The sequence below is a fragment of the Malurus melanocephalus genome, unplaced genomic scaffold (assembly GCF_030028575.1).
Source record: "Malurus melanocephalus ecotype Western Australia unplaced genomic scaffold, MMel_1.1 scaffold_46, whole genome shotgun sequence".
Classification (NCBI taxonomy): Eukaryota; Metazoa; Chordata; class Aves; order Passeriformes; family Maluridae; genus Malurus; species Malurus melanocephalus.
The window spans coordinates 447,615-471,242 of record NW_026623278.1 but is presented as its reverse complement, the minus strand read 5'-3'; the positions used below and the strand labels follow the sequence as shown (position 1 = coordinate 471,242).

General features: G+C 39.2%; 1 protein-coding gene across 1 annotated transcript in view; it reads left to right on the top strand.

Moving 5' to 3' along the window:
- The first annotated feature begins 1,388 nt into the window (after positions 1 to 1,388).
- The window catches only part of LOC130572941 (ras-related protein Rab-10-like), a 33,130-nt gene continuing 10,890 nt past the window's right edge, over positions 1,389 to 23,628 (top strand). Inside the window, exons 1-4 of the mRNA XM_057364994.1 lie at positions 1,389 to 1,634; positions 7,370 to 7,430; positions 10,677 to 10,815; positions 18,948 to 19,037. Coding sequence (XP_057220977.1) covers positions 1,490 to 1,634; positions 7,370 to 7,430; positions 10,677 to 10,815; positions 18,948 to 19,037 — 435 coding nt within the window. The 5' untranslated portion in view covers positions 1,389 to 1,489. The remainder of the gene's footprint in view (positions 1,635 to 7,369; positions 7,431 to 10,676; positions 10,816 to 18,947; positions 19,038 to 23,628) is intronic.

The following is a 23,628-nucleotide window of genomic DNA, read 5'->3' as shown; positions in this document are numbered from 1 at the left end:
CATGGTCAGTGTATATCTATTCACTATATTATTCTTTATTTTAAGCAGCTTTTTTTTGCCTCCTTACAGTTGAATCCCTGGCAAAGGGTAACCATATTACCTCCTAGCCTTTGTTTTGCTGAACTAAGCAAGCCACATGCCTCCTGCTATATTGTACAGGCCAGGCTCCCAAAACACCTTCATGGTGTGATGATGGGATGCAACACATGAAAGTGTCCTGTGGACTCAAGMTTTTCCACCAACAGTTGCTCAATTCAGACTCATCAATACACAACCTTACTCTATCCCTAATGGACACACTTTAACTGATGCCCTCTTTTCTAGTGTTGGAGTTTTTTCAGTCACTTCTCAGAGCTCACTCCTAAAAAGTCACACCTCAGTTGCTGATTTCATCTGTTTTTTCCCTTCTCATTATTCCCCAGCTTGTAGCAGAAATTCCCATTCCTCCAGCAATGAAGGAACCTGCAGTGACTGAGAAAYAGGTTGCTGACATCCTTTGGAGATTTTTGACCACAATGTCCTAGAGGTTACTAAGTCTAATACTGGCAAGCTCAGGTTTGTGTGAAGGGTGAAGGGGACATATCCTGAAATAATACTTGGCTTTAGATAAGATGATATTTGTGGAGTCACCATCCCTTGAGGTATTTAAGAGGTGTCTGGATCTGGCACTGGTGATATGGCTCAGTGGTTTAGGTGTTACTATGGCAGTGCTGGGTTGACAGCAGGACTGGACAATCCCAAAGSCCTCGTCCAGCCTTGATGGTCCTGATTCTGTGATCTTGAATCATGCTAGGTGGAGCTCAATGAGTCACAAATTGTCCCCCACAGAAAGCAAGCGTGTCACACCTAGAGCTCTGGTACATAAACTGATCAAATTCTTGCTTGAAGGGTCAAACGTGACAGTGTCAAATCCCATGGGAAGTCATTGTAGGCYGAGATAGACAAATATTTGCGAACATACATTAGCACTTTTCATTCAAATATATCCTGTTCCTAATTTATGACACTGGATGAGTTCTGTGTGCACAGTGGCAAATGGCCATGGGCCTTATAATTTGGACAATGTGGGATTCTGGTAAAACCACGCAGACATACATGCAAGCAAGCCTACACTGTAGATACAGGATTTTTTYGTTTGGGTTTTTTGGGGTTCTTCTGTGTGTGTGTTACAGGTCACTTTGACTGTCAGATGAGAACCAATCAAAAATGCAAAAGAGGAAATTCTTAAAACCCGTTTCTTCTGCCTCTGACTTAACGCTAGGAAGCAACGTGAAACCAGACTGTTTCTGTACTGCACAGGGGAAGTGTCACGTGGGTTGTGAAAGTTCCCTCTTTCATGCCCGGTGATGAAACTTGTTGGAAAAAAAAAGGTGTCTCTTTGCATAATTTCCTAATCCCGGCTCGGGGCAGCGGCTGGAGCGCMCAGAGGAGGCTCCGGGCCCGCTCCCGCCCCGCCCCGGCGCGGCCCGGCCGGCAMTCACCGCCCGCCATGGCGGGGCTGGGGCCCGCGGAGCCTCGGCCGCTGCTGGTGAAAATCGTCATGGCCGGGGAGTCCTGCGTGGGGAAGACCTCCATCGTGCGCAGGTACACGGAGCCCGCCGGCTCTCCCGCCGCCTCCTACATGGCCACGATCGGTGAGTGCCCGCGGGCTCCGTGCGCTTCGCCCGCCTCGCTGCCGCTGCTCGCCCTCCTCTCCCCGCTGCCCGCGGCTCGCACACGGCCACACCGGCGCTGTCATTGCGGCACTGCCGGGCTGCGAGATGGCAAAGCTCCCTGTGCTGAGCTGTGCTTGTGCGCAGCCCCGGCCAGCTGTTTAAACCTTTGCCGTGGTGTCAGGACACACATGTCACACTGCACAGTGCTGGCTCGGTACGCTGTGCTTGCTGTTCTTCTGGGCACTGGGAGCATACTCCCGTTGTGAACTTGTGAAGACTTGTTTCTCACGGTTTCCTGTTGCCCACTGCGGCCCTGCTGCTCTACATCGATACAGGTGCAGAGAAAGCAATACAAAATGCCAGAGTAGCTAGGTTGGAAATGACCTCTGAGTTCATCGAGGCCAACCTGACCAAACACGGGAATGTCAAATAGACCGTGGCACTAAGTGTGTCTTAAACACTTCCAGGGTGACTCCACCACCTCTCTGGGCTGCCCATTCCARTGTCTCATCATTCTGTCTGGGAAGAAATTCTTCCTAATGACCAACCTAAGTCTTCCCTGGTATAACCTGAGGCTAATTCCCCTCGTCCTCTCACTTATTGCCTGGGAGAAGAGGCTGATCCCCRCCTGGCTACAGCCTCCTTTCATGTACCAATCTTAAAGAGTTGTCAGATGTCAGTAAAATGCCCAGTTCCTCAATATTTCAGGCTAGAAAGAGCTTAAACTTTGTGCTTATAATTTTAATGATATAAAGATACCTTCTACTGTRGTTAGAGGTGCGCATGATGATTAAAGCAGAGCTGTAGCTATGATGGAAATAATTAACTCTGCCAGACCATGTCAATTCTGTGCTGGCACCACACSATGCAGATGGGGTTGGTGGGGAATGCCCCACTGCCCTGGCACTCCAGGCCCACAGTGCCATAGGGAATGGCAGGCTGACTGTCCACATACTGAAAACTGTGTCTGCAGCATGMAAATGTGTTGTGTAAATGCAGTGCTTTGATTTGCTGTGGAGATTTTCCCAGTTTTTAATAGGGAAATTTTAATTTTTAAGAATTCGTGTTAAGAATATTTTTTCTTTTATTTGATCTTGAAGGGAAAACTAAATTATGCCAGGAAATTGTGTRTTCGTATATTTGGAATATGCWTAATTCTTTTACATGTTTCAMTCTGAGAGRTKTTGGCATAACTGAATTAAATAACARACAGTAACTGTGACAGTAGTTGGTCCAGGGAATACTTAATGTATCTGAAATGACTTGGCCTGCCCACATAAGAATGCCTGAACCTTAAGCACTTTTTATTTTCTTGGCCCTTCTTACAAAGCAGTTTCTGAAAGCAGCACAAAGAGGGAACAACACAACAGTAAGTCAGGAAATTGAACATAGTAACAGGCAACTTGTTGCAGGGCTGAGCAAGAAAGCTCGAAGAATGGCTATAAAAATAAACCRCAGCTTTGTAGATGTGCTTTACATTGACATTCCTGACCATGAGGTTATTATTTTGAGACATAATTTCTTTTACTCCTGGTTCAGTCCACTGCAGACTCAAAAACTTTAAAATGTTGATGATATTAAGAAAATATTTCTCAAGTTGTGACTTGAACTTTTTCAAGGAATAGTGAAGATAATAGAGTTTCTGTGACAGTTTTTGGTCTAAGATTAAATGTCCTTAGTTTTATTACTGACACCTATTATTTAGATATTTAAAATTTTTTTAAAGAGATGTTTATCTGAATTGTAAAGGAATAACCCAAACATGGTATTTGTTATCTGAATGTGTTTTTAAAGTTATTTCTGAAATACTGTGTTCCATTTAATTACATTTTGCCCAGTGTATTAAAGCTTAGACTTTGAAAACTGATGGGATTATGAAGGGTGTCTCCCAAAAGAGTAATATTGGAAGTGAAAGTTCCTTCTTSATGAAGACAGCTGCAATGGAGAGGATGCCCTAGAGACTGTGGCACCTAGTGGAGTAAAGGAAGAAGACACATTACAGTGTTTTCTATTTGAGATATCTTCTCTCTTTGCTGATACCATCAAAACAAGTTACTGTTTTTATCTGGATGCCTGTTACATACAAGCTCAGTCAAATGATCCCTTTTTGTTGTACAGCCTATTGAATGCTGATAGCTGATTTTTTGCGTTAGCTGTCCAGCCGAAGCAATGACTTGAGTAGAGGGAAGATTATCCTGGCTGTGCAGTCTTGCAACTTTGTGAGTTCCTTGACAAAATTGTGTACCATTACCTTCCTTGGCAGCAAAGGGTCTTAGGCACAGGGGTTAAAAGGTTGTTGTAAGTCTCGCTTCTGTGTCATCACAAATCACAGATTTGTGTTGCTAGGAAAAATCCTGGTGGTGTTGCAGGACAAAAAAATGAAACAAGCATTTTGCAGTAAGCTCCAATAGTAGTGATCTTTTCTAAAATTATGTATTTTATGAGAAAATACAAAAAGTACATCCACAATGAATTTTCATTGAAAGCTTTCAATGCAGCACTAAAGCACTCAAGGGTGGGTGCCCTTCCTCTTCAATAATACAGTTCAGGGTTTTTTTGATAAATTGTAAGCAGTTATAGTTTTCTAATTAAACTTATACACATCATAAGGCAGATGCTTTGTATTATGAATACACTATAAAGAATAAACGTCTTTGTTTAAACAATGGCATTGCATATAAAGTCATAGAGAAGGTTTATGAACAAAAAAAACCCCTTGTATACCAATGAACAGAACTGTGATTTCACAGACTGTGAGGTTGTTTTGCTGTATTACGGCTGTCGTTCTTCAGCACGTGTTTTCCATGAGAAACATTTTTGCAGAGCTGTGAGTCCTCCCGAATTTGTCACAGTTGAAAGTGGTACTTCAACATTAGGATTAAAAATTAGGTCCTGTAGATTCCCTGATATTTACTTCAGAAAGGAATGAAGTATTCAACAAAAATGATCCATATTGAAAATAAACGTGTCATGTGTGAAGAACACCAGTGACAATACACATCTTAATTTTTTWTTTTTTTTTTAAACAAAACTGGATTTTTTGGTCACTCTTTCTTTCCTAGGCCGTCTTACCCCATGAGCTGCTTTTGTTAGCAAACCAAGAATTATCGTACTTGGGACTGCTCAGATACCCCTCTGCTTCAGACATATCTTGACATGTTCATGAAAGAATCTGATGCAAGTAACACACCAGCAACCCAGCAACTGGGAGAGATTAAGTATGGGTAGGAGTTACAGTGTAAACTCAACCCATGACATCTCAGTGGGCTCTTGCCACTTTGGGCACAGGAGCTGATAGGGAGGGAAGAGAGGGGCCAAAGGGAGGGAAGAGAGAGGCATTTCACAGCTGAATTACCTGGTGGCTGACTATTTTGGTGCTTTTTAGGCCTAATTGTCTTTAGGGTGCCTCAGTTTTAAAATAGGCATTATTTAYTCTTTTAAAGAAAAGAAATTAATTTAATGGCTATAAAAGTTGGAAATAGCAACCAGAATTTGAACTTGCACCCAGCATTCCCCTTCTTGGTTTTATTTGACAGCTTAAAAGAAGCAAGCACATGCTGTTGCATTCCAATAACATTTATCTCAAGAGCTGTAATCAATGCTTGCTTTGTTATGTTGATCATGTTGTATACCAGGTAGGCCTAAAAGCATCTGAAATCCGTGAGCTGTCCTTGGCATTGTGTATCTCATTTTTCTTTTCTGTCTTTCCAATTTGCTAAGTTTGCTGGAAATTTCATATAAAGACATGAACAATTCATGCATGCAGAACATATTGACTTCTGTTTTTCACTAACATTCATTGACCTTTTAGGTCAATAAATTTTGAAGTTGACTTAAGAAGTCAATATGCCTGATTTTAATTTAGATTAAGTTTTAGTCTGATTCAGCACTCTGCTTTGCTTTTTATAATTTTTTTTTAAAAAAAGCTTATAGCAATTTATTATTAAAATGTATGTCAACTCAGAACTTTTTCCTATAGTTCTGGGAATCCCTGTCCAGAGTATAATTTTTTACTGTATTCCCAGTGCACTACTTGGAAGTGATGTTCCTATCTCCCAGTGTATACCCTGTCCCTCTCAACTGCTCCAACATCAATTGTAGAAAATGATACAGATAATTAAACAAAGCCATGTGAATTTCAGGAGCAAATGTTTTCCATCACGTTGGAATTTCACCTTACATGAGCAAATTTTACTTAAATTACATTTCCTTCTGACATTATTAATTCCGTYAAGGAACCTTTTTGTAATATTAATTACAGATACCAATTATATTATTTCATCTTTCCTTTTCATTGAAGCTTCAATGAAAATTCATCAAGTGAAGGACATGATTATCATAATAATTTTTTTAATCCACCTCAACTCTCTTACCACATACACACAAAAAATGTTAATAGCATTGAGAGTGCGTGTGACTGCATGCATGTGAGAGTGTACTTGTCCAAATTTTGTGGACAATACATCTGTTAGTACAAAGGAAGGGAGCATTTCCTCTGCTGCATTTTTGGTTTGCTGCCATGGGTGCTTTCCTTTGGTAAAGTAATTTGGCTTGCCCGTTCTTACGGAAATCCATACAGTGGTATTAACTTAAAATTTTTTGTGGTTTTTCAATCTGTCTTGTTCTTTCAAATGACATTACTACTGGTGAAAAGACACTCTGTCATTTTAAGTAGCTGTAGTTTGAGCTTATGAAATTTTGACCATACARCATCTTAAGCTGTCACACCCTTACCTTAACTTCACTTACTGTGATTGACAAAAAGTGTCTAATTGTATTTCAGTCGGGGTAATAAGCAATCACAGAAATTATCAAACGATTTTTCAGACTTCAGCAATGAAKTAATAGGGGAAACGATGGTGAACACTGAGAAAATATGTCACTCTGAGATAGCAGCTGATAGCTGGCAGATTCTAATTTTGAAACTGGAACTTCAACAGCTCATAAATCTAGATATCATCTAACACATTTGGAGTACTAATTTGATTATTTGCTAAAGGAAAACACTATAAATCATAAGGAAAATACCTTTGAGGAAGGATCTGTAGTGTATGTGGAGACAGCATTCTGCACTGATTTTAAGTGTTAATACTTGCTTTTAGCATTGGCTTTCTGGATCTGATTTAGGCTTTGGAGCCAATCCTCTTCTTTTTGAATTAAATCTCATGTTTGTTTGTCTTTGCATTTAATGAGTACAGCTAAATCTTATTTCTGCTCATCTAACCCTGAATATTTTTTTTAGGGATTTGGAAGTAAGGACARAAAAATGGTGTTGCACATGTGAMAGCTTTGTAAGCACTTCTACCTTTYCATTCATAGCTGCCATGCTCTTGAAAACCACCAATATATTTGCACAATGTACTATTGTGCATAGGCCATGAAATTACTGTCATGTTCCTTGCCAATCCATGGTAATACTTGTAGTTTCAGAGTATCTGCACCTTTGCTTTGACCTGCCCCTACTTTGCTTGRTATTGGCATTGCTTTGTATTGTATTTGTGCAATGTATTGGCAAATAGTTGCTTTCAGCACTGAAGAATCTCCTTTTGCAATTTCCATTTTGAATGTATATGGTTGGCTAGTTATTCTTTCTATGGTACTGTTCCTTTTCACTTTCTGTTTGAAATTGCATGATAATTAGAGCTGAGAAACAATCTTCAAAGGGAATCTGTATTATTATGAGAAATGTTACAGATTTTCCTTTTTTCTTCTAGGCATTGATTTTAAAGTAAAGCCAGTAATGTTTAATGATACAAGAGTGAAACTTCAAATATGGTAAGTTTTAATTAGTATCACAAAAGAAAGCCAACTGAATTGTATTAGGACATGAAAAATCCCATCTACTTTTAATTGTTTGTCTTCATAATGTGCAGGTGCACCTACTAGGTCATTTTAAAATATGAATTTAGCYCAAGAGAATACATTTTTTGCAGCAACTAATGTAAGTTAAGAAGAGAGTTGTCAGTGGGTTGCTTTAACAATAAAACTTGCAGCAAACAATTGCAGATCTATGATACATACGAAGTATATYAATTTGTATAGGAACATTGAGGAAAGTGACAAAGAAGATACTACATTTCATTACCCACCAAATGTATGTTCAAAAGGGTCATGARGAGAAATTACTTTTTCTAAGATGAATTCTTGGGAATGTACACTATTTTTTGGGTTGCAGGTTTTTCTAAATGATATGTAGATCTTCTGACAGCTGGGTCTCTAGGCATCTAATACTGAAGATCATCTCTCTTTACCAGTATTTAACTCCCCGAGGAGTAAATCTGTGCATGAATTGTCTGACTGGTATAGGATCTGCAGTTACTCCATCTCAAATTATTCCATTTTTAATACAAAAGTATTAGAAGCTTGTTTACAGCTTTCTTAAGGCATAATTCATAGAATCATGGTATATGCTGAGTTGGAAGGGACCCATCAGGATCACTGAGGCTGACTTCTGTGCAGGACACCAGGAATCACACCATGTGCATGACAGTGCTGTTCAAATGCTTCTTGAGCTCTGTCAGGCTTKGTGCTGTGACCACTTCCCTGGGGAGCCAGTTCCAGTGCCCAAACACCCTCTGAGTGAAAAACCTTTTCCTGATATCCAGTCTATCTTTTCCTGATACCCAAGCCCCTGACTCAGCTTCAGGCCATGTCCTCAAGTCCTGTCACTGGTTGTGAAAGTGAAGAGATCAGTGCCTACCCCTCTGCTTCCCCTTGTGAAGGAGTTGCAGGCTGCAATGGGYTCTCCCTTCAGTCTCCTCCAGGCTGAACAAACCAAGTGACCTCAGCCACTCCTTGTATGGCTTCCCCTATTCTCATGGCCCTCCTTTGGATGATCTCTAAGAGCTTAATGTCTTTTTTATATTGTGGCACCCAAAACTGCCCCCAGCACTCAAAGTGAGGCCACCCCAGTTCAGAGCAGAGTGGGTCAATCCCCTCCCTTGCCCAGCTGGTGATGCTGTTCCTGATGCCCCCAGGTCATGGCTGGCCCTCCCGGCTGCCAGGGCACTGCTGACTCCTGTTCAACTTGCCATGGACCAGGATCCCCAGGTCCCTTTCTGCAGCACTGCTCTCCAGGATCTCGTTCCCCAGTCTGTATATGCTACCAGCATTGCCCCGTCCAAGGTGCAAAATCCAGCTCTTGTCCTTGTTAAACTTCAAGCAGYTGGTGATTGCCCAGTSCTCTAATTTGTCAGGGTCTCTCTGCTGGGCTTCTTTGGTCTGGAGGGAATCAACAGGTCCTCCCAGTTTAGTATCTTTGGCCAACTTAGTATCACTTTGAGTCCTGCATCCAAGTGGTTGATGAAGATGTTGAAGAGAATTAGGMTKGGGATGGAGCCCTTCAGAGCCCCACTGGTGACTGGGTGCCAGTCTRATGTCACCCCATGCACTGTCACCTTTTGCTGACCTGTGAGCCAGTTGCTCACCCATCGCCTAACRGTTATCCAGCTGTGTGCTGAACATTTTGTCTGGAAGGTACTGTGAGGGACAGCATCAAAAGCTTTGCTGAAGTTCAACAAGATCTTACCTGTTGGCTCTCCTGATCAGCTAGGTGGATTACCATGTTATAGAAGGAAATCAGGTTCAACAAGCAGGACTTTGCCCTCATGAAGCTATGGAAGCTGTGACCAATGACTGTGTTGTCCCCCAGGTTTTTGTCAGTATCTCCCAGAATAATATTTTTCATTATTTTACTAAGCACTGAAGTGAGACTGGCAGGCCTGTAGTYRCCCTTCTTGAAAATGGTGACAGCTTTACCCATCTTCGGTCAGCTGGGAACCTCTCCAGGCTCCCAGGGCTGCTCGAAATCTGAGAGAGGCTTTTCAGTGACATCAGCCGGTTTATTGAGGATTCTCATATGAATCCTCAATATGAATCTCATATTAAGCTCCATGGATTTGTAGGGATCCAGCTGGAGAAGCAGATCCCACATAATTTCAGGGTCARCKGGGAGTTGATCATTCTCACAGTCATGATCCTCCAGCTCGGGGCACTGAGATGTCCTTGGTCAGTCACCCGTCTTGAAGACAGAAGCAAAGAAGTTATTGAATCTCTGCCTTGTCCATGTCCATGTCAGTGAGATCACCATCCTCAACCTGCAATGGGTTATTATTTCTATATTGACTTGTATCATTCATATATTTGAAAAAACTTTTTATTATCTCCCACATTTCTGGCAGTTTCAACTCCAGTGTAGCTTTGGCCACCCAGATTTTCTCCCTACAGTGGAAGACAGTATCTGTATTCTTCCCATGTCACCTGACTTTGCTTCCACTGCACCTTCCTTATTCRTCTTATTTCCCATCAGGTTTCACTTATGCCAGTGATTCAAGTCTCAGGGACTGGGCCAAGGCTTRGAGCTTGTCTCCTTTGTTCCTCTTGCTTAGTCTGTTAGTATAGAAACATTTCAGGTGTAGTACTTTGTAGCCAACATCTCCTGAAGCAGATTGAGAGACCCTCTTTGTGTTCATTTCCTCAAGTTTTGGCACAACATTCCATTATGTGTAGGAATAACACACATAATGGGATGTGTAGGATCCCATATAGTTTTTTATGTGTAGGATCCCTTACAGGTTCTTTTTTCCCCCAAAACCTGTCTTCCATCTAAACCAGGTTGCTGTTTGTGTCACAGTTTACAAAGGGGTCGTCAGAATATGGGGATGTCATCTGACATCTGATTTTTTTTTATCATCTGAGTTGTACTGATCTTAATGATTATGTGTATAAAGAAGGAATGATGAGCTTGACATTACTCTCAGATTTCAGCCATTGGCTTGGCTTCCCTAGTGGGGCTGTATTATTCTAAATAAATTTCCAATGTATTTCTTTTACTGCTATATGTGGCAGTCAGATTTTCTCTCATCCATATTTTTTCTGTTCTTTTCATATTAGAGTACAGAATTTAAAATTTGGACAATACTCCCTAAAGTCAAGAATCTTTCTTGGGGAATCTATCTGCTGTTTGATAATCTCTTTTCTGTTTCTTTGTGTGTGTGTGTGATTTGTTACAATTTCTTTCAGGGATACTGCTGGCCAGGAACGATTCCATACACTTAGTACCAGCTATTTCCGTGGTGCACAAGGYTTTGTTCTTGTATATGACATCACAAATCTGAAGAGTTTTCAAAGTATAACAATCTGGATAAAYGACATATATGAGGTAAATATATCTGTCAGTGGTTGATCCCTAAATGAAAGTAATTAATGTGTTATTTTAAATGATTGCATGAGATGTATTCTTATTCCTGTATGTTTCTAACCAGAATTTCTTGCATTTAACTCAGCACACAGTATTATAGTAGAACTACTGTCATCTGAAACTGGAACACGGTGTATATATTTAGACAAGCCCAGAGTGATGGAGGAATGTTTTCTGAAGTACTTTTAAAACATATCTCCCAATCCAGCTTTGTGCATGCTGAGTTATGGTGCTCTTGTCACTGGCGTGGCTATACACAGGTCAATATCCATGAGCTCATCTYGGGTTTTAATTAGATTCTATATCAAAATTCTGTATCACAGACAGTGACTTCCCTTTCCTGATTTCATTACTTCAGTGTTGTTACCTCATCCCAAGATCAAAAGAGTTAGATACCCTCTTTGTCCTTGCTGGATGTTCCTTGAAAAGATAGTTTCAGTAAGGAGGAAGTGGGGTGGGAAGCTGTTCGGTGAGCTCAGCTGCTCGTGGTGCTGCAGCCAGAAATACACTTTCATGTGACATAGGAAGTGATTCAGCAGCACATGGCTGCCAGACGGGGGWTGTGTTCCCACTGAAGCTTGTCAGAGCCCTCTGTGGTTCACTCTTGACTTCCTAGTGTGGTAGAAAAATAACAGCAATAAAAGTTCCATGGTTTTTCTTCTCCATCAGTTAGTTTAGGAGGCTCATAGAAAGGTCTGACACTTACTGGAGTGAGAGCAAGATAAACAGGTTGGAGTAGGAGGGCCAGAAGAAGAAAGTGTGGGAACAGTGTAAAGGGAGGGAGGAGTGGGCAAGGCCTTAGAGATGAGATCATTCAGCTGCCTGTAACCCAGTATTCCAAGTTGTTTTTTGGAAAAGGTCTTTCTTGATGTGTTCTCTATTAGATAGAGGCAAGTCAGTTTTAGAATAGTTCAGCTTTAAGGGATGTTCAGTGATCATCTAGTCCAGCTCTCTGATCACTTAAAGGGTGACAAAAAGTTAAAATATGTTATTAAGAGCATTGTCCAGATGCCTCTTAACTTGGCTTGGGGAGTGGACCATCACCCTGGGAAGCCTGTTCCAGTGTTTGACCACTCTCTCAGTAAAGAAATGCTTCCTGACGTCCACTCTGAATCTCCCTGGCACAACTTTGAGCCATTCCCAGGTGTCCTGTCTTTCGATACCAGGGAAAAGAGATCAGCACCATTCTCTCTACTTCCCCTCCTTAGGATGCTGWAGGGAGCAGTGGCCCTCAGCAGTGGCACTGTACTTTGTAGTTAGCATGCCTGTGGAAATTAGTGTGCTTGTGTAAGAATCCAGGCCAGGTAGTGCTCTTTGTTGATTAAAATCAAGTAAACTTTCTAACAGGTTTTTAAATATTCTCATGATTTGGTGGGAATATGACATGATGGATAGGAGAGTTCATCTTGGGAAAAGTGGGCGTGAAATAAAGCCATCAAATGCATTCATTTCTCTCTTCACAGCTTCAGTATCCAGCCAACTTAATGAACTACTCATGGTCATATATCCAATAGTATATATATGGGATATCTTATACTCTTGGTGAACATTACATTCACATTATCTCATTTTTTAAAGCATTATTCTGGTGACCTAGTACATTATTATTCTTGAACTTAGAGCCGTCTTGAAACTCATAACAGAACCTAACAGAACCTAACTTCAGTAATTGTTACGAAGGAGATTTGATGACACAATATTCTTACTGGCTTGGCTGCACACACTTTAACACATCTGTTTTATTGTTTTGTTAACAAAAGCATGTACCCTTCTTCTGTTGGCCGAAGGTCTCAGCTAAATATGCAGCTGTTGTAGAGTTTCATGGTTAACAAATATTTAGCTCAGCAAACAGTATGGTAGCAGTTTTACTGTTACCTGAAAGAGAAAATGTAGATTATCTGCATATATCCATTTATAGCCATCTATCTATCTATCTATCTATCTATCTATCTATCTATCTATCTATCTATCTATCTATCTATCTATCTATCTATCTAAATTTCAACATAAAATACTGGTATGTCTTCACAGTGGCTCTGAAGGGGTAGTTTTGTCCTGTCATCTTCAGTTAGATCAACTGGGTTATTGATTCAGTGGGATACAATGCACAGCCATAAACACCAAGAAAGTATCAGGGATGTATGGCTGGGGTGGAAGGGAGCTCCTGTGGCCACCATGCTTTAGTCAGTCTGGAAATGACACCTGCACAAGCCTGCTCTCTKTTTGTGACATTTAAAAGCTTTTGTGTAAATCTACTCAAGCTATTTATACTTAGACTGTTTAATCTTAACCCCTAAAGGTASTTTGTTAGTTTAAAGTTTAAAACATGGAAAAATACTTGATCTAAAACAATTTCTAGGAATGTAAATTGCATGATTGATTGTGCTAATCTCAAAACTAGCAATTAGTGTTGTAATAGAGCTAGATAGTAATAAAAAATTTAATTTAGTCCTAGTGGGATATCAATTTCTGAAGTGTCTTGGTGAAAATATATGGGGCCATTCATTGCAAAAGAAATGTTTTTAAGCAATAACTGTTAAAACACAGGGCATTTCATGAAAATTAATTACTTCCTGGAGGTTGGTGACATTCCTTGCATTTGCTTTGGTCTGTGAATGCAAACCAGTATTTAATTCCCCCAAATGCCCAGAATCAAAATGACTGTTGCTACAGCACCATTTAAAATATGCAAGTGTAGAAATAATAAATAAGTTTTAAAAAGGGAAACAGAGAGAATACAGGTTTCACTAAATAGCAGACTAATAGGTAAAGTTTGCACTTGAACCAGTCGAAAGGGAATTTTTGAGGCAATTCAGTTATTACTTTATGCTGTCATTTTTTTGGTTCTTTCCACATAAAGATTATAAACAGAAAGTTTTTTAAAAATCTGTTCAGTGTGCTAAGCTGTTTTTGCAACAGTTGAAAATAACAATCCAAACAATCCAAGCAATTTAGCATTCTTAAAAACTCCCAYTGATTTTATAAAAACTGGCCAGTGAGTGCAATTACAATCAGATTACCAGTAATGTTCTCATTATATTTCAGTTATTTTAAGTGTGGTGTACAGCATCTTTACTATTAAAAATGAATTATTGTCCAAGGAAGTTCAAGACCCAAATACAGTGCCRTATCTTTATTGCTGTAAAATTTGAATTCAGAACTAGAGGAAACTGAGTAAAATGACTGTACTTTAAAAGCTTACTAGAAAAATATACTCACTCACAGATTAATATCTTACACCATTATTGGCAAATCCAGTATAGGGATATTGGATTTGYAATGCATTCATTAGGAACATGGTAATTGCAGGAGTTATCTAACTTAAGAACCTGAAACCATTCTTTATTTGTAGGATTGGAGGTCATGTCCACTTTATTCAAGTGTTCCTCTTGTCTGTTGGCATGGCTTTTAGTTATTGCACTGTCCTGAAAGGCTGATTCTGTTTGGCCTTYGAAAATTAAATACAAGCAGCCAGGTACCAAATCCATGTTCARAAAMCAGTTMTTTCCAGGATGYTTTGAGCCRGATTTCAACTAACACTGGCAAAAAGGTCTTCGCAACAGAGTGTTCAAAAGCTCAGAGTGCCCAGAGTGCCCAATAGGTGCCCAGAGAGGATCACTTAAAGGAGATGCTTAAAACCCCATTCAACAGGGCCTTGAGCAACCTACCTGATTTTGAAGTTGTCCCATTTCTGAGCAGGGAATTAAACCAGCTGGCTTCCAGAAGTCCTTGCCAACCTAAATTACTCCATTATTCCCACATGGTGCCTGGATCTCCAAAAATTGTTGACATAGATGGTAGGTCCYAGTTTACTTCTAAATACTTTGGAGTGGTTTTAATTATGCTATTCTCCTGATGTGGCCATGAAGGTGGTGTTTCCAGCTCCTAGCAGTTATCTCTGTGCCGGAAATTATCTGCCATCACAGAATTTTCTGCAAGTCTTGGTGGCAGTATTTTAGTGTCCTTGGAATATATTAATCTTCCATTTGTCCTACCTGAAGAAGTGACCCCTCARTCAGGATGTGAACTCCATGGGTTGTTGAGTTGCTGCAATTTCTGCATAGTGCCCTTTTTTGGTTTGGTTCTTCTGATGCWTTTGGGAGAATGGACTATCTTTCAGTGTTTCTGCCTCATGCTTAAATAAAAGCAGCACAGCAGACTGTTTTCCAAATGTAAATTAGTTTGACTTCAAACTYTTCTGAGTTGTTCTTCCTCAGATGGGAAAGCTTGATGTCAAAAGACTGAATTGTCCCAGTTAATAGGTTTGTCATTATGGCTCTGATTAGAAGTTAAAATTCTTGTTCTTGTCATTTTACTAAATTGCTTTATCTGTAGTTCTAGGTTGGTTTGGGGATAAATTGGTTTATATGTACTGCCTTCTAAATTTCCTAATAGACAAATAAACTTTATCATTCATTTACTTCCACCGAAGTCCTGGAAACCAGGCATTTTACCCGAGGTCATAAAGTGATACTTAGAAAATATGTGGAAAGCTCCATGTATGGCAATCCTGACGGGAACACTGCCTATGTGATACTTTCAAAGAGGCTCTGAGGACAATCCTAACAAATGGCTCTTCAGTATCACAAAGGGAAAGTTTCTAGTGTCACTGYSTARTGACMAAGAAGCTTCCCAGTTTTATTGCCYTCTCCAGCTCTGCCTTCACCTTTATGTTTGACAATGAACATCTTCAGATGTGAAAGTTGTATTATTGCTACATTTCTTCTTAAAATACAGGCTATATATACATTCCCATAGTGTATTTATCAGGTATGGGTTCTCAGTTTCACTGTTTGGACCTACAAACAAATTTCTGTTGCCTTTTCAAACTGCCATTAATGAGTATCAAAATCATGCAGCTCTTCACAACTATGCCCTGGAAGTGTGGTGAAGGGATGAGGAGGTGTTCTGGAAGATGTATCACTGGATAGATAGCTTTATACMACAAGGAGTCTGGATGAGTTCCTAATCATCATGGTCAGTGTGCTGCAGGGGTGGCTGAGGTCATTCATGGTAGRTCTGTGCTCACCATTTTTGGAGTGGAGGTATAGTTTCTTCCAATAACCTCTAAGTACAGATRTGGTGCAGTTCTCTTATAGAAAAGGTGTCTGCTACTTCTCATATCCACAGAAATTCACAGCACTTCTGGAAAATAAAAAAACTGCAGAAAAAAGACCTTACATTTGAAAAAAAAAAAAAAACCCCAAAAAAACCCCAAAAGAAATCCAAACCCCCCAAACAAATTACATGCAAAAGGGATAAGCAATATATTTTCCCTTTTGCATTTTGATTTCTGTTAACAGCCACATAGTCAGGTTGTGCATTTACTTGGCTAGGGGGACATTAAGCAGAAGGGTGAAGGGCATGGGTGGGTGGCTCCTATCAGTAGTGTACTAAACAGMCTGTGGTGCTGTGATGTGAGTGTCCAGTGTTCTGAGTCCAGGATGTGGCACCGCTGAGTTTGAAGCTCTGCTGCTGCTCCCTCCCGTGGCCACTCTTCAGAGCAGCCTGGCTCCYGCTGCTGCCAGATCCAGCTGCCTGGGAACTCAGTGTAGTAAAAGCCCTGCTGCCAAAACCCAAGCTCTTCCAAACACATCAGAAAACTTSATTGGTCTCAATAAATCTCTTGGGTCCAGTTTCTTCAGAGAAATATAGTGCTGATGTTTTCCTTTTCAAAATAGAATAGTATAGGTATTCTCCAGATTCAGGTTATATTTATTTTAACCTTCAGTGAAATGTGAACTTTGAAATGCTAAAACCCAAAGAAAAACAGAGAATGAACAACAAATTGGCATTTTTGAGATATCAGAGCAAAACTTTTATCTGGGGAAAAAAAAACTATTTTTGCCTTGATGAAGTTGATGAAATTTTTAGTAGTACTTCTCCATAATATGYTTCCTGAGTCTATGAGCTTACTCAGTGCTGACTTGCATAATAGGATTGTAACAACTGTAAAATAACCATCGTCTTTTTAGCTATAGATTTTTGTATTTGGAAAGCTTATTCCTGAGCTATAAATAAKRGWGTATGAAAATACAGTGAGTTTTTGRGAGCACTGWAAAACCATATTTTTGGMCARTTCAAATCAGTGTACCTGTRCAGTTTTTATGCCAGCTGAGCACATGGTTAAACTTCTGCCTAGTCRTATTGACTTAATCTTTTAAGACTTCATACATAATCAGTTTTCAGAATTTAAAATGGATATAATTTTGACTTACAGTCTTCAGTTTTCTACATGCAAGACACTGCAGATACCATAGTTAAAAAAGGAGAACTGTAAGTGCTCCTTTGGTACAGGATCCAGACAAAGTGAARATACATTGGTACATTATATTGATGTAGAAATAGTAGTTATTTGCAGAAATAAATACTTTGTGATTCACAGTTTGTACCGATAAATACTTGCTGAGAGATCTGGTACCTCAAACCTYGTTTAAATTTTGTTATAGTTTGAAGCTGTTTAGCAAGAACATTCCTTCTGCAAAAATTTATGCTCTTTGTACAGAAATTAGGTTACAGGATGAATTCAGTGGGTTTGTACYTGCAGTATGCAAGTATTTCTCTCTGAACTTTGCAGAGTGAAGTCAATGTCACTTGTAAAACATTCATCAACATTCAGTCTTCTTCTGAATTAAAACTTGATTATATAATGAGAATAAATTGTCTATTTACTCTATTTTGGGACTGATATGTGTGATTTAATGTAGGAGAGCCACTGATCTTAATGAGTGAAGCTTCAATGCATTTTGAAACAGCCAACATTTTGGTCTGTTAATGCAGGTTAGAATAATTCGTTTAGGGCAGTGCTTCGCACTCTTATGAAGTTTACTTCATTATAATACTGCATTACCTTGAACATGGACTCTGGGTATGAAATAAGTTTAGCTGACTCTAAGAGGAGAATGGATTTAAAAAAAAAAAAAAAAGAAATAGTCTTCCTTAATATTTAATTATGCCTACTGATGAAGTCTTCAAATTGTGGTAAAAGTAGAAATAGACCAAAAATAATGTTCTCTTCAGAGAATGAGTAGAGSTTTTTCTCTGTATGATTGTGACTGATTTTGTCTTATGGCAAAGTTGCAAAAATTAAGGATTTGATAGAGAGCAGAGATTTCATCAAAGTCCCTGTAGAGAGATCTGCAGCCTGAGACCAGGCTTTTTCATTCATCAGGTGAGCTGTGTGAGCATGTACCTCCAGAATAAAGGCATCAGACCACATTAACTTCAATTGTTTGTAGATGGAAACCCTCAGTTTCCTCCATTTAAGCATCAAAAGTGTTTTCAAATATTATGATTTTCATCATGAATGTCAGTTTTCAAATTCCACATGCTGTTGCAGAAATGTTCCCTTTCCTTGTCATTATTCCAGTCATGTATAGTTACAATGGCTTATCTTAAAATAACACTGATGTAAAAAACCCAGTGCATTTCACAGTCATCATGCATTTGAGTGGATTAGAGGAATGGGGATGGAGACAAGGTCAAAAAGATTTTTCTTCCTTTTGGAATCAATGAGGGTTTTAAATTTTACTTCATTAAAAATCTATTGCCTTCTTCCTAGTGTCTTGGAATAATCAGACTTTTATGTTGAGTTTGAAGACTTTGAAAGTAATTTTACTGTCTGTGTGCAAAAGTGAAGCACAGAGAGGTGCTCTTTCAGGTGCAGCAAATTTCTTCCCTTTTACTTGTGAGAGCTGGATGTAGACCAGAGTCATATGCTAATCCATGAATCTATTACTTTAAGRAGGGCAGTGTCTGTGAATTCAGGACATTTCCAGTCACTTTAGAGCCTCAAGATGGAGCATTCATCAGAAGATGGTGCCCATGCACCATATATTTTATAYCTTAYRAAAGGGGTTGGAAATTACACGTGGYACTTYTAAGWAGCTCTTTTCTGTTCTTAGCAATCTTTCTGTTTTTCTCTTAATCTCAGTAACTGGTGGAAAATATTTGTACRTATGAAGGTCAGGACAGAACTTAGCCTTTACTTTCAAGGAAATGGAGTGCTGAAGGTTAGTGTGAGCTGAAGGTGAAGGGCTTTTGTTGTTTGCTTTTTTCTTTCTTGACACTTATTAATGCTGGTTCTCTTTTAGAAAGCAGGTGATGAAGTGGACGTAATACTGTTGGGCAACAAGTGTGATAAGGAGTCAGAACGGGTAGTTCCAAAACAGAAAGGAGAAAAGGTATCTTTGGTACTTTCTTTGGGTCCTGCTGAGTATCTTACTRTGAGCTGTTAAACTGAGAATGGTAAAAAGCTCCTGAATTCCAAAAATTCTATTACGACTTGCTCTTGAAGAAGAGTTGTGGAGTTCTGGATACATTCAGTAATTCCTAGCAGATCTCTTTAGAATACTGATTTCTTTTTTTTTCAAAGATTAAAATGTACTTTAGAAGTTTTRGGTACCACAGTAGAAATCTTACAGAGTCTGCATTTTCAGAGTAGTGTTGTAATGTGGAATATTAAAATGTAATACATTCTGCATCATTTTTCTGATACCACACATTAGTGATACTTTTGCTACAGTCTGACTATAAAGAACTATTCTGACAGCCTGTGCAAAGTGATCTACACTGTCTGAGAATAGCCTTAAATAAGAACAGATACTGAACATCCAGCTCCCTATAACTGTGCATGTGATGTATAGCTGAGACTACAGTAGAGTTTATAGCTGCTGACCATGTAGGGAAAGAACTTACTAAGTTGGGAGTGCTGTTTTAAGGGGAATGTCTGTCACTGAGAGCCAGTGAGGAAAYTCAGAAGCCATGCTATGACAGAAGAAATTGGGGTAGTAACTAAATACTGCAGGAGAGCTTGTCCTATATAGCRGTAAATTTTGGCACTGCAAACTGTATGTGTCTGTTCTCTGGAACTTGGAAGAAGCCCTCCTGTTACTCTTTCAGGCATGGTGAGTCAGGCAGGATGTCTCATGTTTAAGGAAAACCACGCTGATAGCTTCCTGACAACTATGTAATCCCAGATTAGGGAACTTTGAAAAAATGGTATGACCTTTTGGACAGCATTACATTCCTGAAAGTTCATAGTTCATATGAAAGATGCTTTCAGTGTTAATGTACGATATCTATGTTACAAGGATTAAGGTTGCTGAAAAATACCTGTTGTATTCTCACACAAAGGATGCACTGTCATAAACCTAGAGATTCACTGGATGCATGTGCACAAGAGGGCAGTAGTAGGGTTTTGTAYAGGGCATTAAGCATGACATTTTCTGACTCCTGGGCTCTTAACCATGCAACCCAAATTCCTCTTAATGTAGTGGGTTTTTTTCAGAAACAAATCATTACCTTCTCCCCAGTGACTCTGCTTTCTAGATTTCCCCTGTGTTTTGAGGCAAGGCAACTCTACTGTTACACTATTTATTCTTTTAATATTATTTACGAGTGCTAAAGGACCTGACTGTGTGTCTTGGAAAAAGATTCCATTAGCAGAGAGAGAAACAGTAATTGTCCTCTCACTCTAAAGAAGAAAATACCCTTATTAAGAGGGGAAAACAGTTTGATTTTAACATTGGCAAATAATAATTCATAGTTACGTATTTCATACTACCCTGAGAGTATGAGCTGTAAGTGTTGTTCTGTTCAGTCTCTTGCACAGAACTCTGGATTCCCTGAGAATCTCCAAATCTATATTGGCATTTCTGTAAAAATCTGTTGTAACTGAATGGCTGTCATGTATCATTTCATTTGAATTTAATGCTGAGAATTTTTTGTTGKTTTTTTTTTTTGTACTAAATCATGTAATAATTAATTTTGTACAAATTTATGTAATTTTGATGACTCGGAAATTGAGATGTTTGATTTTAACACTACGAAGTGTTATTTTCTTGTATTAATTGCTTCTTACTTACTTGGACAAAAGTTTTAACTCAACCTTCTTGGGCTCCTCCTTTCACCCCCCCAATATCATTATCATTTTCATTAAAAGATAAAAATGCTGAAGGTTATATGACTTGGTAGAATGTGGCTGTTTTTCTTCTATCAAACTTTTCTAGCAGAAAAAGCCAAGTAAAGTTTTCTTCTTTATTTTTTGCTTTTGCTGTCTTCATAGCTGAAGCTGATTTATAGTTTCAAAGCTGATTTTTTACATTCTTCTACAGTTTTTTTACATTTTTCTACAGTTTAGGAATATTTCAGACATATATCTCTGATTCAACACTAAGAAATTACAGCAGCACTTTGCTAGGGAATAKTATTAGCATTACTTATTTTATTATTAAAATATTGTAGGCAAGATATGAGCTTATTTTACTGAAGTTCTCCAAGCTGTTATCAAGGATATTATAAAATAGCATTTTCCAGTAGCATAGTTCCCACAGGTTTGTAAATGTATTTAGGTATTTTATTTATGGATCTATTCAAGATGCTCCCAAAGGGAAAAAACCTGTTCTTTGAATATACCTTTCTGGTTTTGGGAGAGGTAGTAGCCAAATTGGTGTTTGGGGAACTTTGAACTGCTTTACCACTAGGGGTTTTTCCATCAAGCTACATTTTTGGAGGACTGGCTTGCTACAGAATTTAGCAGTATGCAGGGTAAAGTGAAAAAATRCATACACTGATCTTCTTTGGCCAGTATTGTGCACATACAGAGAAAATGTGGGTGCATTGATAGATATAGTAGGCAGTGTAGTAACATGATACAAAGAACGCTGAAGTACTCAAGGTTTTTTTGTTTGATTTGATTTTACTCTTCTTTGGTCTTCACAAGTAGAGCTTGCTCTCAGGCCTCTGCAGGTATTGCCATGGTTTGAGAAGGAGCAGGTCAGCCAGCAGTGGGGAAGCTTTGGATTAGAAATTTCTTAGAAAAGCTGGGTGCGCTCGTGGACGTGATGAAGTTCACCCAGTTGTGCTGAAAGAGCTGATGAGCCCCTGTCAGTCAACTCTGAAAAATGATCGTGATTGGGAGAGATTTCTTTTGACTAGAAAGATGCCAACATGATGTGTACCTTTTAAAAAAGACAAGAGGGTTCAGGAAACTATAGTCAGTCAGTCTCGCCTTAGTCACGTTGTTCAACAGCTTCATTGGTGATAGAAGGGGATTTGCATGTGACATGAGATTAAGGGGTGTGACTGGCACAGCACACAGGAGAACACCACTTCTGTGGGACCTTGACAAACTTGGGAACTGGACTAGCAGAAACATTGTGAAGTTCATGAAGTGCAAGAATTTGCACCTGTGATGGAATAATCCAAGGCATGAGTCGCTGCACTGCTGCAAAAGATTGATGAGTTACAGTGAACTCTGGCTTGAATATAAATCAGCAGTGTTCCCTCATGGCTTAAAAGATGTTGAACTGTTAGAAGGATAATGGATGGTAGATCTGGGGAGATTACTTGCCCCCTTACTTAGTGCTGGCAAGGCCACATGCAATATTGTGTCCAGCTTTTGCTCTTCSATTTCAAGAAGGGTGTTGAGAAGCTGCAGCTGGTCCAGCAGACAGGTCCCAAGGTGATTGGGCTGTAGTATTGGTGTTCCATGAGGAAAGGGAGCTGGGTAGTGAGCAGGGTAAGGAGCAGTTACTGGTCTGCAGCAACTGAAGTGGCACTAGAGGAATGACAGAAATCGACTCTTCGCAGTAGAGACAGGCAGTAAACTGAGGGGCAGTAGGCACAAATCCTGGCTTGGGAGGTTCAGGTTGGAGTTGAGGAAAACCAGATCCACTAGGAGGATGATGTAGCTATGGAAGGGGRTCCCATAAAGCTACAGAATCTCCATCATTGGTAGATTTCAAGACTTTTGTAAACAAAGCCACGGCTGACCTAATATCATGTGGGTAGTGGCCTCAAGTGGCCTCATTTCAAGCAGGGTTATCTTTCAAAAGGATTTCTGTGATTCCATGATTAAAAGGGTTGGTTTGTCTTCATCAGAGTTTATACATAGGTAACCTCTAGGAACATGTTAAGTGATACAAGCAAGGAAAAGGGTTATTTAATAGTCATTTCTGTGTACTTTATAATCAGCAAAACAGTTTTCTTTATTAGCCCAGTATTTTTTATTGCTTTTCTTTATTTGTATTTTTAATTGCTTTTTTTTTTATTTGTGTTTTTTCTTTATGAAGCATTGTGCATCACTGTTTTGTTCTGGCAATAGTGTGATGATCTTAACTTTCTGTAACAAGTTGCTACAGTACTGAAAACAGTTCACCACTGAGTTTCAGAATCCCTTATGAAGTGGTCTCTGTCTAAACAATCAGTTAGATCTCATCTTTATTTTCATAATTACATTTTCTTGTAGCATTTTGGAAAATAAACCATTTTGCTTACTTTTTTTTTTAACCTTTTATATAATCTTTATTGTATTTTGACTAAAACTTTGAAGTCTGGTTATCGTATCTACATCTTTATGCCTGATTTTGGATTTTTTGTCTAGCATTGATTAGTTACTTCTCGACCTCATTGAAAGCAAACACAAGTTACCAACATAAGATTTTTGGAAGGCTCTCCTAATGGAGAGCCTTCCAAATGAAGATTACATGGTCAGTAATTATAGGTTTTTTTATACATGATAAGCAGTCGAGTATTTTCTTTGCCTAGGATTTTCTTCTCCAGATGTAGTCCAAGAAGGGATCCATTGCAATAGGAATAATTGCAGTGGGAATAGACTATCCCACTAAGGACTTTTTTGCATATTTATTTCCATCTTGGCCCCCTCCCATGTGTGACAATGATACAGTTGTCTTTTTTGTCGTTTTCTCTGTATTTAACTGCATAAAGTAGAAAAATGTAGGAGCTTWAAAAGCTATTAGTTTCATAGTGTTG